Consider the following 16092-nt stretch of genomic DNA (forward strand, 5'->3'; position numbering starts at 1 on the left):
CAGCTCTCCATGTGAGGGGCTATTATCTATTATTTATTAAATTTATATACAGCTCTTCATCTGATGATCACAGGACAGTTTACAATAAAAAAGGTATACCATAGCAACAAACAATATTCTACCCCCTTGCCCCCCAATATTATTTATTCTGGGTTCTGGGTGGCTCAGCAGACTGATCTTGTGGATCAGCTCTGTGACAGCCTGTGGGTGTACCATGAGAGTGTTTGAAAGGTGCTCTTTGTTTTTTTTTAATTAAAGGTTTTCTTGGTTTACAAAGATATGTTGTCCAGAGAGCTGCTGCCAGGTGCTTGCTTGGGATTGAGGCTTGAGAGATTTGTATTAGTGATAGTTGCCTTCCCTCATGTATGCTAGTGAGGTGAACTCTGCTCAAAGTGTGGAATTTTTTTTTGCAAAGTGCCCAATATTTGTGGCCAGTGCTCCTGAGAGTGCACAGTGCCCTTCCACTGTAGTGATCACGCCCTGGAGCCCCATTCTCATGCTGAAAGTCCTCACAAAGTCCTATGCTCTGTGTTCACAAGTCATGTGAGTTGTGCTTGATACATGCAAGATTTACGTCCTTCTGGTGCTATGATTGGCTACAGAGCTCTGCAGCATCTGAAGTGCTCCCATAACAGCATAGGCATGGCCAGAAAGTGGGGGAACCCTTTTTCTTCTAAATTAGGGTTTCCCAAACTTGGGTCTCCAGCTGTTTTTAGATTTAAGTTCCCATCATCCCTGAACATGGGAGTTGTAGTCCAAAAATAGCTGGAGACCCAAGTTTGGGAAATCCTGTTCTACATCATACCCAGTAGATTCTGAGCATCATGCTTCACATTTTTCGTATGTGAAATGGGTATTTTGTGGTGCCTGACAACCAGCTGGTTATTGGGAACCTTTGAAGTAGTAAGCAAAGTACAAACCCAGCACTAAGCATGACTGAGCTCTCTTCACATCAGCTGATGCAAAGGGAGAGCAATCCTGTTTGCTTTAGTTGCTCCATAATGATATGGCATGTGGAATCAAAAAGTTTCCCCATCCTTGAGTTAAGCCATGAGAACAAGTGATTGATGTTTTGGTATCTTTCAAATTGAACTGAATAAAGGTTGCAACACAAGTATTGTGCAACAACCACCTCCCATGTTCACTTACTCCACACAGAGAAGCAGATACTAGTGTGCTCCCAATTGTACATTGGCAACGGAAAGTAGGTTTCCATTCTACTATCCATCAGCTGGTATGTAGGACCTTGGATCTAAGTAATTCTTTCTGGCAACAGTCCAAGAATCCTCTATCTGTGTGGCTTACAGTTCCTTTTACTGCACAGTTACCACTATACTTTTCTCATCTCTTATGCCTAATGCCTAAATTGTTCAATCTATAATCTATATCCTTTTCAAAAAAATACTGTGTGGTGGTTAAAGAGTAAAAATACTTATATTCAAAAGGCAAAAACTACAATTTGGTACAGCTCATCTTTTATGTTAGTGTAAAATAAATACATTTTGAGTTATGTTATATTCCTTTTTGTAGAGCTAAAGGTACAAGAGCTAATTCACCAAAGAAGACTTTTGACTGTAGGTTTAGATGCAATTATGCAAAGCATGGAAGAGATAGAAAATCTAATTGCAGGCAATGTGGAAATAGCAAAACCCAGTGGTGAGTATGAAATTTAAAAAGTCATCAGACATGCAATACTGCTGTGGGTTAAACCACTGAGCCTAGGGCTTGCTGATCAGAAGGTCGGCAGTTCAAATCCCTGCAACAAGGTGAGCTCCCACTGCTCGGTCCCAGCTCCTGCCAACCTAGCAGTTCGAAAGCACGTTAAAGTGCAAGTAGATAAATAGGTACCGCTCCAAGCGGGAAGGTAAACGGCGTTTTCATGTGCTGTTCTGGTTCGCCAGAAGCGGCTTTGTCATGCTGGCTACATGACCTGGAAGCTGTATGCCGGCTCCCTCGGCCAATAATGCGAGATGAGCACCGCAACCCCAGAGTCAGTCACGACTGTACCTAATGGTCAGGGGTCCCTTTTCCTTTACCTTTAGTGTGTGGTAGAATGGTGTGCTCAAAAATGGTCATCTCAGCTCCATACAGGCAAAGCTCCCTGATATGGACAGGGCCAGTTGCATTCCACGAGGGCTCAGTGCCATCTTAAGCATATCCATCGCCATGGTGCAAAGATTCCTCCGGCGGCCTCCCCCTTTCCCGGAGTCGTTGACCTTTTTTTAGGGAGCTGACACCACGCTTACACATTATCTCTGCTTGGGAAAATAAAACAGGAAACATAAAGAAACCTCAGCCAGTAAAGGATGAGACTCTTAATCTCAGGGTTGTGGTTTCAAGCCCGTGTTGGGCAAAAGATTCTTGCATTACAGGGGGTTGGACTAGATGACCCTGGTGGTTCCCTTCCAACTCTGTGAATGGTTCTGTTATTCTGTTGTATCTCAAGGGCTGTTCACAGAGAAGATGGAGCAAACTTGTTTTGTGAGAGATGCTTGTGCTGTGATTCCTGCACTGGAGGGGGTTGGTCTAGAGGACCCTCAGGGGTCCCTTCCAACTGTCCAGTTCTGTGATCCTATGATTAAAGTACTCCAATAAATAAATAAACGGGCTTCTCTGTGGCAGTCACTGGAAAGGGCTCTAGGGGCGGCCATCCTACAGAAAGTTTGGTATGTGCCTTGCCAAACTGCAATCCCCATTCACCAGGCAAGACCCGGTGAGCTGAAGGAGCACTCCGCAGTGGCAATGGGGCTGCCCAGGAGAGCTTGGCTTGGGATCTATATCTATAGGGGGGTCCATTTTATCTTAGGTAGGATTTAAAGATTAATAAACTGCCAGTGATAAAATCAAATCCAGCTCTTTCTCATTTTAACCCTTTTAACTCTTCATACACATTTTCTCTTCAGCAAAGATTTGATAGGTGGGGTGCCTTCTGTTACTTGTCCTTACAAAACTTGATTCCCCCCCTTCAAAGAAATGTGTTCCCAGTAACAAAGAATATTAAATAATACAAATGCATATCTTGGGTTTGCATCATGACGATCCAAGCTGCGGGGGAGGGGAGAGAGAGAGGTGGGGGAGCTGATGAGGAGAGAAAGAAGCAGAAGGGGAGTTTTCATTTCTGCAAACTGAGGTTTGAATGGGACATTTAAAGCAGAAGAACGCTCTTTTGCAGAGGTGAATTTGACAATGCGTTGGGTGAAAATGACCTGGAGAAGGGAGGCAAAGTGTGCCTCCCAACACAGATCCACTTGTGATTTTGTTTGGCGGCTGAAACTTCTTCCTCTTCTTTTAGCTGAGCCTGGTGAGGGGCTGGGAGGCAGAAGTGCTCAAGTTTGCTGCCTCTTGGTGGCTTACTGCAGCTGGCAGAGGAAAGGGAGACCGAGACACACACACAACACCAAAGAAAGAGAAAGACAAGTGGGGAAACCAACTGATGGGTTACTGTATTTTCCCTTTTGAAAAGCAAAACAAGGAGGTCCCTGCCCTAGTGGTGGGGGAAGGGGGAGCCTCTTTGCGGTTTGACAGCGAGCTGGGGAGGGAGGGAGGAAGAGGAGAAGCTTGGCCAGTGCTGTTTCTGGGGGGGGGAACCCGCTTTGCCAGTAGGGAGGAAAACGGAGGAGCCACTTTACAGCGAGCTGGGGAGGGAGGGAGAGGAGCAGCTTTGCCGATGCTGTTGCTCACAAGCCGCTGGCTTGCCAAAGAGTCAGCCGGGGAGGGAGGGGTACGGGGGAGCCGCTTTGCCGGGAGGGAAGGTGCAACACTGGGGCTGCTGATTGGCACAGCTGTGCCATCCGCCCTGCGCCAGTAAGCCCAAAGGGAAAGACGGCTCTGCGAGGGCTGCTGCTTCTTTCACTGCATTCCTGCTCCATGGAATCCTGTTGCCAGACTTCTGACATAGTTACAGCCCTTGACACCTACCCACCATTACCAGTGGACACTTCCAACAAAACTGTGCTCAGCTCTGTAGTCGTAACACCAGCACTGATTCCAGTAAGTTTGCTACTCTATCCATATGTGTGAATGTACAGAAGCCATGAATAAGAACAGGGTGATTGCCTGCAGTTGTAGTTATGCAGTTGTTTATGCAAACACACAACTCCTTCCCTCCTTCCCCACTGCAGATATTTAGTGTGCTTGAAGTTTATCATATGACTATTTTATAGGGCCACTATATTGGTCAAGAATTTTAGCCGTACCCCTGCTGTATCTGCATAGAGGGAATTGCACCTACCAAAAATCTAGTTTAGCTTTGGAATCTTCCCAAATGCACAGAGTGTGTGTGTGTATACAAATGACAACCTGTTAATATTTATCGTTGTAGAAATTGAATTAGACAAAATATATGAGAAAAGAACATTGCTTTTGGAAAATATGGAATTAAATCTGCAAGAGCTGAAAGACCTTGCAAAAGATGAAGTGAGTGGTAAGTAACGTGTTTAATTTTAGTGTGTTGGGCATTCCTGCCCATGGGCATAGCTTGGGGGGGCAGGGGGCACCTGTCTCCCAAACAATACAAATTGATACAAATCTGAGGTTCTGCCCCTCCCAACAAAAGCCTGCCCCCACAAGAAAAATCCTGGCTATGCCCATGTTCCTACCCTATCTATTCATCAGAATTTATAGCTAAGAAGTAGGACAGAGCCATACAAAAATATGGGGCTACAGAATAGGTAGGAGGACTACTAGAGTGCAAGTATAATAACTCATCGCAAATATGACTGAGCGTGCTCTTGAGTTCATTTTCAAATTCTGAGAGAGTAGAGATTGTGCTGAAAAAAATGCCACAGGTGGAATTATATCTAAGCTTAGCTTTTTCAAGCAGCGAGATGACATTGTCCTTAAGAGAAGATCATCAGAGGGTGATGCATGTAGTTTGCTGGGATAATTACTTCTATTTTTGCTGGTTAACTCACTTAGATGCAATCTAATCTGCTTTTGAGAGTTATAACCAGAGCAAATGTGAGACAGAAGTTGTGACTCTTGCTCCATAGAACTCTTTGTGTTTGAAGCCATATACACATGACATTAGCTACAATTCATATCTATCCTGTAGAGTCTTTAGAAATACTGCTGTTTAATGCATTTTCCTTTAAACCAGTTTTCATAAAATGCACTTCTCAGATAAACTGAGGTGTGTACTTTTAAGATAGTCTGTTGAGTAGGCAATCTGGTTCTGTGGTATTGATGCTATTAAGTACCACTACCTAAGATAATGTTATTTTTTATTAATAATCTTTATTAATTTTCATTTTGTATGTCCAAACAAATGCTGTAAAGAAAGAAAAATATGACCAGTAACAGAAAAAGGATGATTGATCTTACCTGAATGGTAGATTTATTAGGTGGATGATGGAGTATTCGGATTGGGCTGTTCCTCTTGCACAAGACTCAGGCAGGAGCAAAGAATTGTGGAAAGTAGACCGTTTCTCTTCAGTTTTTCAGACTCACCAAGCAGGAGCATTGTCACAAGAATCTAAAAACCAATTAAACATATCTTCCCCCGGATAGCATGTGAACAAGAACAAGATAAAAGAAAGTAAGGTGCAGCAATATGAGAAAACAACATATAAAGAAAATTAACTACCACATAATAAAACAAGCATATATATTATCCACCTCCTGGCAACATATTGCAAAAGAAAACATAAAGTCATATACAGTTATAAACCCGGTGCATGAAAGTGGCACAACTGCAGATCCAAATAGGGAGGGTTCTGAATACTCCATCGTCCACCTAATAAATCTACCATTCAGGTAAGGCCAATCATCCTATTTATTATGGTGGATGATGAAGTATTCTGAATGGGACATACCACAGCGATTCCCAACTGGGCGTAACCCAACTGCAGTTTTGATTACTACAAAACCTGATGAAGAATTGCCATCGTAGATGCTGATCTGGTAGAGTATGATGGAGAAGGTAACTTGAGAGACTCATAAGCCAACAACATACAAGCACATAGCCATCTGGACAGTGTGGCAGATGAAACTTTCTTTCCCATAGATGAAGGATGAAAAGAAACAAACAAGACATTTGTAGTTCTAATGTCTTTTGTATGATGAATAGACAGTTTCAAAGCCTGCCACGCATCCAAATAATGCTAAGCTTTTTCCTTTGGATGCCGTGGCTTAGGACAAAATGTAGGAAGCACAAACTCCTGTTAAATATGAAATCTTGAAAGTACTTTAGGTATGAAAGTGGAATCAGTACGAAGCACCCTTTAGGAGGATGCTGTTGCCAAGATATCGTCCAAGTACGGGTAAAGATGTATCCGCTGCATGTGCAAATGCACCACCAGAGTCACCGTAACCTTTGTAAAAATTCTTGCGGAAGAGGCTAATCCAAAAGGGAGACATTGAAATTGGAAATGATGATCCCCTAAGGGTGAATCTTAGGTACTTTTGATGTGCCAACCTCATGGGGATATGAAGGTATGTGTCTTGGAGATCGATTGACCCTACATAATTGCCTGCATGAAGAGCCTCCCTTATGGAGCTGAGTGACTCCATTCTGAACTTTTTGTACGCTACACATTGGTTCAGAAACTTTGGAGACAACACCAGTCTCCATTTGTTTAAACTCTTTTTTGGCACCACAAAGAATATGGAATAAAGCCCATGAAAGCTCTGTTTGGTGGGACTGGAACAATTGCTCCAATAGCTAGTAAGTTGGCTACACAAGTCCAAACCGCCTGTACTTTGTTTTTTTTGGTAAGGGAGAAGGAACATAATGAGAGGGAGGTGTTTCTATAAAGTCTGTAACAGTATGTAACACTCAGTAATCTAAAATGGTATGCTGCAGGGAGAAACCATTTTAGGTGTCCCCCTACCTGTTGTGGCCCAGAGTCATTGAGTATGCTCCTTACCTTGGTGGCTGGAGCAACAGAAAAGCATTGAGAGGGTAATATAGGATAATACTACCTTGGTAGGGACACGGGTGGCGCTGTGGTCTAAACCACTGAGCCTAGGGCTTGCTGATCGGAAGGTCAGCAGTTTGAATCCCTGCGACGGAGTAAGCTCCCATTGCTCAGTCCCTGCTCCTAGCAACCTAGCAGTTCGAAAGCACATTAAAGTGCAAGTAGATAAATAGGTACCACTCCGGCGGGAAGGTAAATGGCGTTTCCATACACTGCTCTGGTTTCGCCAGAAGTGGCTTAATCATGCTGGCCACATGACCTGGAAAAACTGTCTGCAGACAAGCGCTGGCTCCCTCGGCCAGTAAAGTGAGATGAGCACCACAACTCCAGAGTCGTTCGCGACTGGACTTAACTGTCAGGGGTCCTTTACCTTTACTACCGTACCTTGGTAATGCTGCTTAAAGGGTTGAGACTTGACTCTGAAGTCTCGCTGCCTATTTTGAAACATTGAATAGTGAAAGGAGTGAGACTGACTGGGGTATGGAACAAAACACCTAGCATAACTTCTGTCATCTCTCTGAGTTAACAAAACCTTGCACTTATCCTTTGATTCCACCAAAACATCTTTTAGGGCTGCCTCTCCAAATAGTTGGCCTCCTACAAAAGGTACCACAGATGAAGTTAGCCTTAGAGGCAGAGGGAGCCTGCCAGCTCTTAAGCCACAAGGTGTGGTGTGCTGTTACTTGAGCAGACATGGATTTTGATGCAAACTGCATAGCATCCATCGTTGCATCGACCATGAAGGCTTGTGTTTTTAGGAATTTTGAAAGGATTTGACACTGATGCACCACATCCTTTGGAAGATTATGGAGCAAATCTTACAGCCAGACCACACAGGCACGTTTGCAGGAAGAAGCTGCCTCATGCACTTTGCGAAGGGCAAACTCCATTCTCCTATCTGTAATATCACGTAATTGAGTATCCCTATCCTTTGGGACTAAATGACACGAGGAAAGATGCAACAGAGGAGGATGTACCAAAGGCATCTTAATATAAGCCACAAACCAGACTATTAGTACCTTTCAAATGCATAGGAGCATCTAGCTCAGCCTTTACTATCAATTTTAAAAGAGATGGAACCCGCATGAAGCTGGTTGATGCTGGGTATCAGTTAGAAAAGCCACATTATTTCCAGAAACTGCCTCAGCCTCCATTGTTGGCTTTGAAGACAAACCTAAAGTTTTAATAATCTTACGTAGCAAAGTTGCTGCCTGAGAATCTTGAAACAACCTGAAATGTTGTGGCTCTTCCTGCACTGAACCATCACTCCATGCATCATCATCTTCCTCATCCAGTGATGCATGAGATGATGGCATAGCAAAATCAGCATCCTGCAAATCATCAGACGTAACTTGAAATGGGTTAGGGGAGGAATTTCCTGCAGAATTTGTTATACGCTTACAGGAAGCCTTTGATTTAGCACGGTACTTAAAGGAAAGGCAGCATTGGGAAGTAACCTCTGCATAAGATCTGATGATAAGGAGGCAATAAGCGCCTCCTTCAGCTGATCAATTAAAGAAGCAAGAAAGTTCACTTTTGAAACCTGATAAACCTTGAGCCATAGGTTACCACCAGATCTTCATGCAGGTTGTTCATTAGACCCTAATTGGTCATCTGCAAAACCCTGAAATTCAGGCTCAGAATCAGAGGACATGGCTAATTGGCTATGTCATTATTAGTACTGCAAGCAGATGGCAGTAGTATCTCATTAGATAACTGAGCAGAGCTTGTCGGCTGAGCCATGGATTGCTCTGAAGGAGGTTTGTTTACATGGGTAGATCTTACTGATAACCCTTGAAAACGATGGCTCTTAGAACGGGAGGAATGACTTGAAAGATTGTGAGAAGCAATAGATGACCCTGCTGGGTTTATATGCTTTGTCTTTTGTTTCACTTTCTTATGTGTAGAACTACTCAAGCCTTGCAGAAACTGAGGAAGCCATGAAGATTTTCCCTATGCCATGAAAGCGGACTGTGGGAGGGAAATAAGCAGCAGCTGAAGGGAACTGTTGATTTCAATATTACTGTAGGCAAGATGTGCCGCAATAGCCCTTTGTGCCGCTGAAGTGGACAGGACTCACTGACACCTCTCCTTTGCGCCACTTCCGTGGACAGGAGGGAGATGATTTAACGCTGTGTTTTCTGTTGACTCCCCACCCCCACCCCACCCACCCAGCAAAACCACATTTGTTGAAGTGAAGCCGGTGCGCTGAGTAAAGGTCCAAAGCAGGCATCCCCAAACTGCGGCCCTCCAGATGTTTTGCCCTACAACTCCCATGATCTCTAGCTAACAGGACCAGTGGTCGGGGAAGATGGGAATTGTAGTCCAAAACATCTGGAAGTTTGGGGATGCCTGGTCCAAAGGATGCTGAGGCAAACGCGTGGAGCGGCTGTTAGTTGACAAAGTGTGTGGTCGCTGCATCAGGCAGCCCACGCCGCAAAAATCACTAAAGAAAATGATAACCCAACCACCGAAACTAGGGAACTAAGTAAAAAAATAGAAGTAAAGCAACTGAACACAGAATAGCGAAAGACCTGTAGCAAGGAGAAGGAGTGTTTTGTTTTAACCTTGGAGCAAGGAGTGTTTTGTTTTAACCTTGGCAGATAACACATAAAAATTGTGGAACATCTACCTCCCACAGTTCTTTGCTCCTGCCATAGTCTCGTGCAAGAGGAACAGCCCAATCTGAATACTTCATCGCCCACTGTCATAAATGGAACAAATCAAGATTATGATATTTTAAATTGTATTTTGTTACATTTTTATTGATTTTTCTACATACTCTTCATAAAGTCTCACATATAGCATGTACAGGACAACACTGCACAACCTTTAGAGGTTTAGACAGCACTCTAGCCTGTGTCTTCAAGCAGCTCATATATATTTACTGCATCCAATTGCTTTTGATGCATAAAATCTTTGCCAATCTGTCACTTGGGTACTAATGATTTCTGTCCACCTCTTCTATTAGATACTAAAATGAATTAGTACATTGTGGCTGTTTTGCAGCTATCTGGGCACATGGTATTTAAATTTAGTCTCCTTCAATGCAATGTGCCCTCTGTAACAGCACAGTTTTTTTTTAGTTTTGATAGAGAACAGTTCTAAAAATGTAATTAGTAACGTATCTTTTATCCAGAGAAGAAAATACAGGTGATACGTGAGAAAAGAAACCGTTTGGTTTCTAGTTTTGAGGCAATTCTTCAAAATATGGAAGAAGCACTTAGTTTAGACCAAAAAGCAAGGACAAGACCTGATGGTAAGTCCAAAACAAAATTCCATGGAAATGGTGCTTCAGAGACACTGTCACAATAACTTCTGATTGCAGTTTGCTTCCAACCTAAAGCATTTTGTTTTACAATACCTTTTCTGAGGATAATGTTTATTGACAGTAAATGCTAGTAAATGCTATTGTCTCTTGATTTTACTGTTTTATATCTTTTGTAAAACACTTTGAGGTTTTTTTTTTAACAAGCAAGCAGGGTGTAATTCTTTATGAAATATATAAATAAATGAATAAATAAATATCTCTATCCTCACAATGAGAACACAATCCTGCTCTCATGGAAGACCAATGGAAAGGATTACAGGTTGCATTTTCTGCTGTTCTTTTCTATACAGTGGTACCTCTGGTTATGAACTTAATTCATTCTGGAGGTCCGTTCTTAACCTGAAACCGTTCTTAACCTGAGGTACCACTTTAGCCAATGTGGCCTCCCGCTGCTGCCACGCTGCCTCCGCACGTTTTCTGTTCGCATCCTGAGGTAAAGTTCTTAACCCAAAGTACTACTTCCGGGTTAGCAGAGTCTGTAACCCAAGGTGTTTGTAACCCGAGGTACCACTGTAGCTCTGAAAAATGCCAAATAGGACCTGCTGCTTTATTCCACCTGCTATTTCAGAATTCCCTTTACTACAGAATCTCAATGTTAGATGATTCCAGTTTTAAAGAAAATAATAAATATTAATAAATATTGCTTTCTGTTGTTGAATATAACCATTTTTACATTTCCTAGAGAGAAATATAAGTGATCTCATAGAACTTTCCAATCTAGAATCAAAACTGGATGAGATGCAAAATTTAGGAGTTTTTTCAAGCTTTCAACTGGATAATATAAGTGAGTAAAGAATTATCACCTTGTATATACAGTAGCATGTATTCCAAACTGGATTTAGGCTGAGGTTTGCCTTTTTAAAAAACAACAACTGGTCTATAAAGAACACAATATAATTTCCTTAGTAGATAAATGCAAAAACCACTATTATTTATAACCAGGGCTGGCTCTACGGCCAGGTTGGGTGGCGCAGGGCGCCAGGGCACCAGGGGGGTGCCACGCAGCTGCGCCCGCCCGCCACTCTGGGAAACAGGGCGGGGGGGGGGCGCCGGAGGGATCTGTCGCACCAGGGCGCCAGATCTGCTTAAGACGGCCCTGTATATAACAAAACAACTTTAAAGACATTTTTTTCTTCATTTAGTTCATTAACATCTATTTTCTTTTGGTAGGAAAAAAAATGTACAAACTAAAAGAACAAAAAAAGAAATTGATTAGTAAATGGGAAAAACAGTTTCTAAAAGAGTATCCAGAAGGGTATATACCTGAACGTAAGTACAAATATGATTATTGGTTATTGGCAATTTTAATGTCTTAAAATTAATTCCTGTTGAGTATTTTTGTTCACCTGGGACTTGGCTACATTAGTCAAGAAACAGCATTTTAAATACATTATAAGCATGCAACACCAGATGACGCCAAAGGGTATTTTTCTTTTGTTATAACGATTTAATTTTTTTACTTATTTATAGTGTTTTTTCCTGTGTGTAGATCCACCCCCGGTCAATCATATTCTGCTTCTTGTAAGCCAATCATATTCTGCTTCTTGTAAGCTTGCTTCACCATCATCCATGACAATTGGCTATGCTGATTAGGGCTGATGGGAGATATAATCCTACCACATTTGGAGGGCCACAGGTTTTCTCATTCCTGTTGTAATCCTTCTTTTCCATCCCCTTTCCTACCTAGTTTACTGTAACTGTACTAAAAATGCTCAGTGCTATTTTTCTAGAAAAAGAGGTTCTGGAACTCACCATGAACACATCCCTTGTTCTATTATAATGACAATGGCACCCATCTGAGAGGTGCTGGAACTGAGTTCCAATGAGTTATAACTGAAAGAAGCCCTGAGAATGTTCAACACAACTACACGTGTCTGCAACTTTGGGGCACTGCCTTTTTTAATTTCCTGCTACCAACTTGCAGATATAACATGTAAATATATTGTGATAGAAGGTGAACTAGCATGATTTACTAATCACTATTACCTGATAGTTTTTCTTTCCTTCTTTACCATACTTCCAGCTGCCTACTACCTCTTCCCTGCCATAGGGAAGCCCCAACCCATAGCTCCTCATACGGTAGTAACTGTATCTTGGAATTCCTTTGAAGCAACTCTCTCCAGCATTCTCTCTTACACCTCCGTGTGCTGACTTATCTGATGGAATGCACACATTCATAATAACTTCTGTTAGTTAATAGGTGCCAGGTGAAAGCACTCCTATTCTCCCAGGCCTTTGGGCAAATTAAACTACCTGTGGCTTTTAAACGTGTGGGGGGGTATTGTTTGGTTTGCATTTTTGTGGTTTTATACTGTAAACCAGGGTGTATGGGGTGTTGGTGGAGGGCTAGTACCTTTGGTGGGGGAGTCATCATGCTCCTTCTGGGGTAGTTTGACCACCTCAGCTCTCACCTGTGGCTCATAGAAGCTGTCAGCATGCAATGGCAGCCACACTCTGGGAAGGGCTTTGACTGGCTGGCTAAACCAGATGCGAGTAGTTGAGTTAGGGACTTCCCATGCATGTGAAGGCAGGCTCTGGTGGATTGAGTAGATGAGACCAATCATGGATACAACAGTCAAGAAAGCAGTTCTTGCACAAGCTGTAGAGCAGGCATCCCCAAACTGCGGCCCTCCAGATGTTTTTGCCTGCAACTCCCATGATCCCTAGCTAACAGGACCAGTGGTCAGGGATGATGAGAATTGTAGTCCAAAACATCTGGAGGGCCAAAGTTTGGGGATGCCTGCTGTAGAGGGAAGTGAGGAGCAGGTGGGGCTCATCAACTTGGGAAAGTAGCCTATCTAGGAGAAGGAAAACTCTAATCCTAAACCTCTACTGCCTTGCAGGATATCTTTGGGAGAAGAAACAGCTAAGCAGTAAAATCTTACACAAATCAGGAGTGTAGTCCCTAAGTTAGTGGACGGTACCTTGTATGCCTTCTTCTGGCAGCTCCTGGTGCCCAGCTGGTGCCAAACATATTGCTCTGCTTTCCTTTAGACCACATCAGTGAGGCTGAGAGGAAGGTTTTGTCATCTGGGCAGCCTAGGACCTCCATGCACACTGCCCAGGTTTGAGTATTGGGGAGGTCACTTCAGAGCTGCTAAATAAAAAATACTTACCTTACACAAAAGTACTGTGCCTTCCCCCAAAAGCTATATCCTTCCTGACATTCAAAACCTCTTCATTCTTTTATCTTTTTTCAAATGCCCAGTCCACATATTACATCTATCACAGGGAAATGTCAACAGATGATGGTGATAAGTTGTTATTGTATACAAAACACCATCAATGCTGAAGGTGTTTTACAGAGTACAAAAGGTCACATGCCTACCACAATGGCATCACAATCTAAAATTCAACATGGGAGACAAATGAAGAAAGGGGGAGGGAGTGGAGATGGGAGAAACATGGGAAGAATGTGTGATTATAGTAGTTACATGTAATTAGTCTTAGTTACAGCATGGTATGTGAACTAGGGCAACCTCATGGAAACAGTGGCAGTTGAGGATAGATTTTAGGTCAAAAGATTGGTTCTGGGAGGCAATTCCAGACATATGGCACAGCATGTGAGAAAAGTCAGAATTGTTTAAGAGAGGAGGGAACCTTTGGATAATTGAGAGTGGAGAAGCTCTGTCACTGGTAAACATGTACTACTTTCTCATCACATGGAGTGCCTCTATGGCAGTGCCTTATGCTTTTGGATGGGATGGCACTGGCACAAAGTTTTATTTATTTATGATTAATATTTGTTTATTTTATATCCCACTCTTCCTCCCCAAAGGAGCCCAGGGCTCATGCCTCATGTGAAGTTAACTTTTATTTTTCAGTAAAGGTTTGCTTTTATTTTTGAAGCCACCAGAAAAGTCAAAACACCCAAAGAATTAGCTGGAAAAGGTTTGTTCTCATATTTGCAATCAAGTATCAAAGATCTGCAAGGCATTATTCGGCAAGGTAGCGTGTCTGGTAAGTATTGTAGTCAAACGTTTTGTGTTTCTTTGAGTTTTCTGAACAGATAGACTAGGGCAGGCTAACTCATGGTCCATGGGTTGCATTTGGGCCTCAAATAGCTTTTGCAGTCCTTCCATGATATTGACCAAATTTCATTCTAAATAATAAAAAAGTTGTTGTTCTTGTTGTTGTTGTTGCTGCTGCTGTTGTTGTTATTTATTAAAAACCTTATCGCTACGAGATCCCAGCTGTGATGTCAGCCTTCAGAGGGCTCTCAGGACCAATAGGCCACTCTACTATCACATGACCACATCCAAGCCGCCTCATTGTGGGAGCAGTGCTGCTTTCTTCCTCTTTCCTCTGCTGCCTCCATTCTCCTCCTTTCCCTCTGCCCCCTCTTAATTTTTTTAAAAAATGTTCACTACCACCATGTCAGTGCCATTTCCTAGGCACTTTGACTTTGAGACAAGGCCAAAGGCAGGGGTGGCACGTTCTGTTTCACTGCTCTGAAAACATATACCTTACTGTATTTCTGCTGTTCTTCTAGTTTTATTTTAACCTGCTGTTACAACGAAGGTGTGCAAACTAGCTTTTGCTTGGGGGGGGGGGTTCAGGCTGGTGAGCAGGTATTTGGTGAGGCTAGGTAAGAAAGTTCTTTTTTAATGTGTGTGTTATCTTCTGTACTCCATATGCTCTTAAATTGCTGGTTTGTTTTATTTGTTAACTTACATCCTATTGGGTTTTAGGATCCTTTTTGTGTTCTTATTTCAAATATTTATTTTTGCTTTAAAGTATTTGTGTGTGGTTTTAGGGGAAAGTCCAATGCCCAGGTAGCTGGAGCAGGGTGGGGCGGGGGAATTTGTTTTGTGCTAGTTAAGGAAGATGCAGGCACATAGTTCTGTGCTTAGGCATGTATATGAATGATAAAAGCAGAGGGGGTGGTATTATAGCTAGGAGAGCCTTAGAAACCCTTCACTTAGGCACCCTTCTTCCTGACAGTTATATTTGGTGTTCTTCAAGACACACAAAAGGTAAAGGAAGTTGAGTTAGTCTGTAAAAACAAAAAACCCCAAACAAAATCCATAGTCAGGAACCCATGACTGGAGTTTCAATCATCCCAATCCCACTTAAAGGATGCATGGGACTTGGGTATGATTTATTGGGTTACTCAAGTTTGTGTGTGTTGGTACTTTATTGTACACCTGTATATCTTTTCTGTACACCTGAGTGAAATTTGAGCTAGGTACAATTAATAAGTTGTTATTATTTATTTATTACCCACCTTGCCTCTTAAGGTTATCTGAGACTAGGTAAGTCCATAAAGTAATAAATTTTTCAATAAAAACTGAAAAGTAGACTGCTCAGAAGTTTTCTAAACTTAAAATCACAGAATCATAGAATGGTTAGAGTTGGAATGTACCTGAGGATCATCTAGTCCAACCCCCTGCAATGCAGGAATATGCAGCTGTCTCATCTGGGGATCGAACCTGCAACCCTGGTGTTATCAGCAACATGTTCTAACAGGCTATCCAGGAATAAATTCAAATTATTTTTTTTAGATGAAGAATTGGATAAGCTAGCAGAAGAAAAAAAAATTGTGGACAGATATTTTGAAGAAGTTCCAATAGAATTCCTGCCTTCAGATGTTGCTTCTTTAAGTACACAACATGAGGGTGAGTGGGAAGATAATAATAAAGTAGGATTAACATATCTGATGGTCTTGTTTAACAAAATCCAATAACTTATACAGAATTGTTTGACCCAAGGATATAACTGGGTTTTTTTCTGAATGAGGAGCAGTCACAGGAATAAGACTTGTAATATATTGTAATATTATAGTACATTGTGTATACTTTGCAGAACAAAAACTCCAGAAAAGGGTTGTTAATACCAGCATGT

At 42.2% G+C, this 16092-nt stretch overlaps 1 protein-coding gene across 1 annotated transcript in view; it reads left to right on the top strand.

Annotated features, from left to right (window-relative positions):
- CCDC7 (coiled-coil domain containing 7) overlaps positions 1-16092 on the top strand; it is a 168184-nt gene that overhangs the window by 135380 nt on the left and 16712 nt on the right. The window contains exons 48-54 of the mRNA XM_060281028.1: positions 1531-1656; positions 4322-4423; positions 10057-10176; positions 10931-11032; positions 11419-11517; positions 14098-14208; positions 15753-15866. Of these exons, the coding sequence (XP_060137011.1) occupies positions 1531-1656; positions 4322-4423; positions 10057-10176; positions 10931-11032; positions 11419-11517; positions 14098-14208; positions 15753-15866 (774 nt within the window). The remainder of the gene's footprint in view (positions 1-1530; positions 1657-4321; positions 4424-10056; positions 10177-10930; positions 11033-11418; positions 11518-14097; positions 14209-15752; positions 15867-16092) is intronic.

Source organism: Zootoca vivipara, chromosome 12, assembly GCF_963506605.1.
Source record: "Zootoca vivipara chromosome 12, rZooViv1.1, whole genome shotgun sequence".
Lineage (NCBI taxonomy): Eukaryota > Metazoa > Chordata > Lepidosauria > Squamata > Lacertidae > Zootoca > Zootoca vivipara.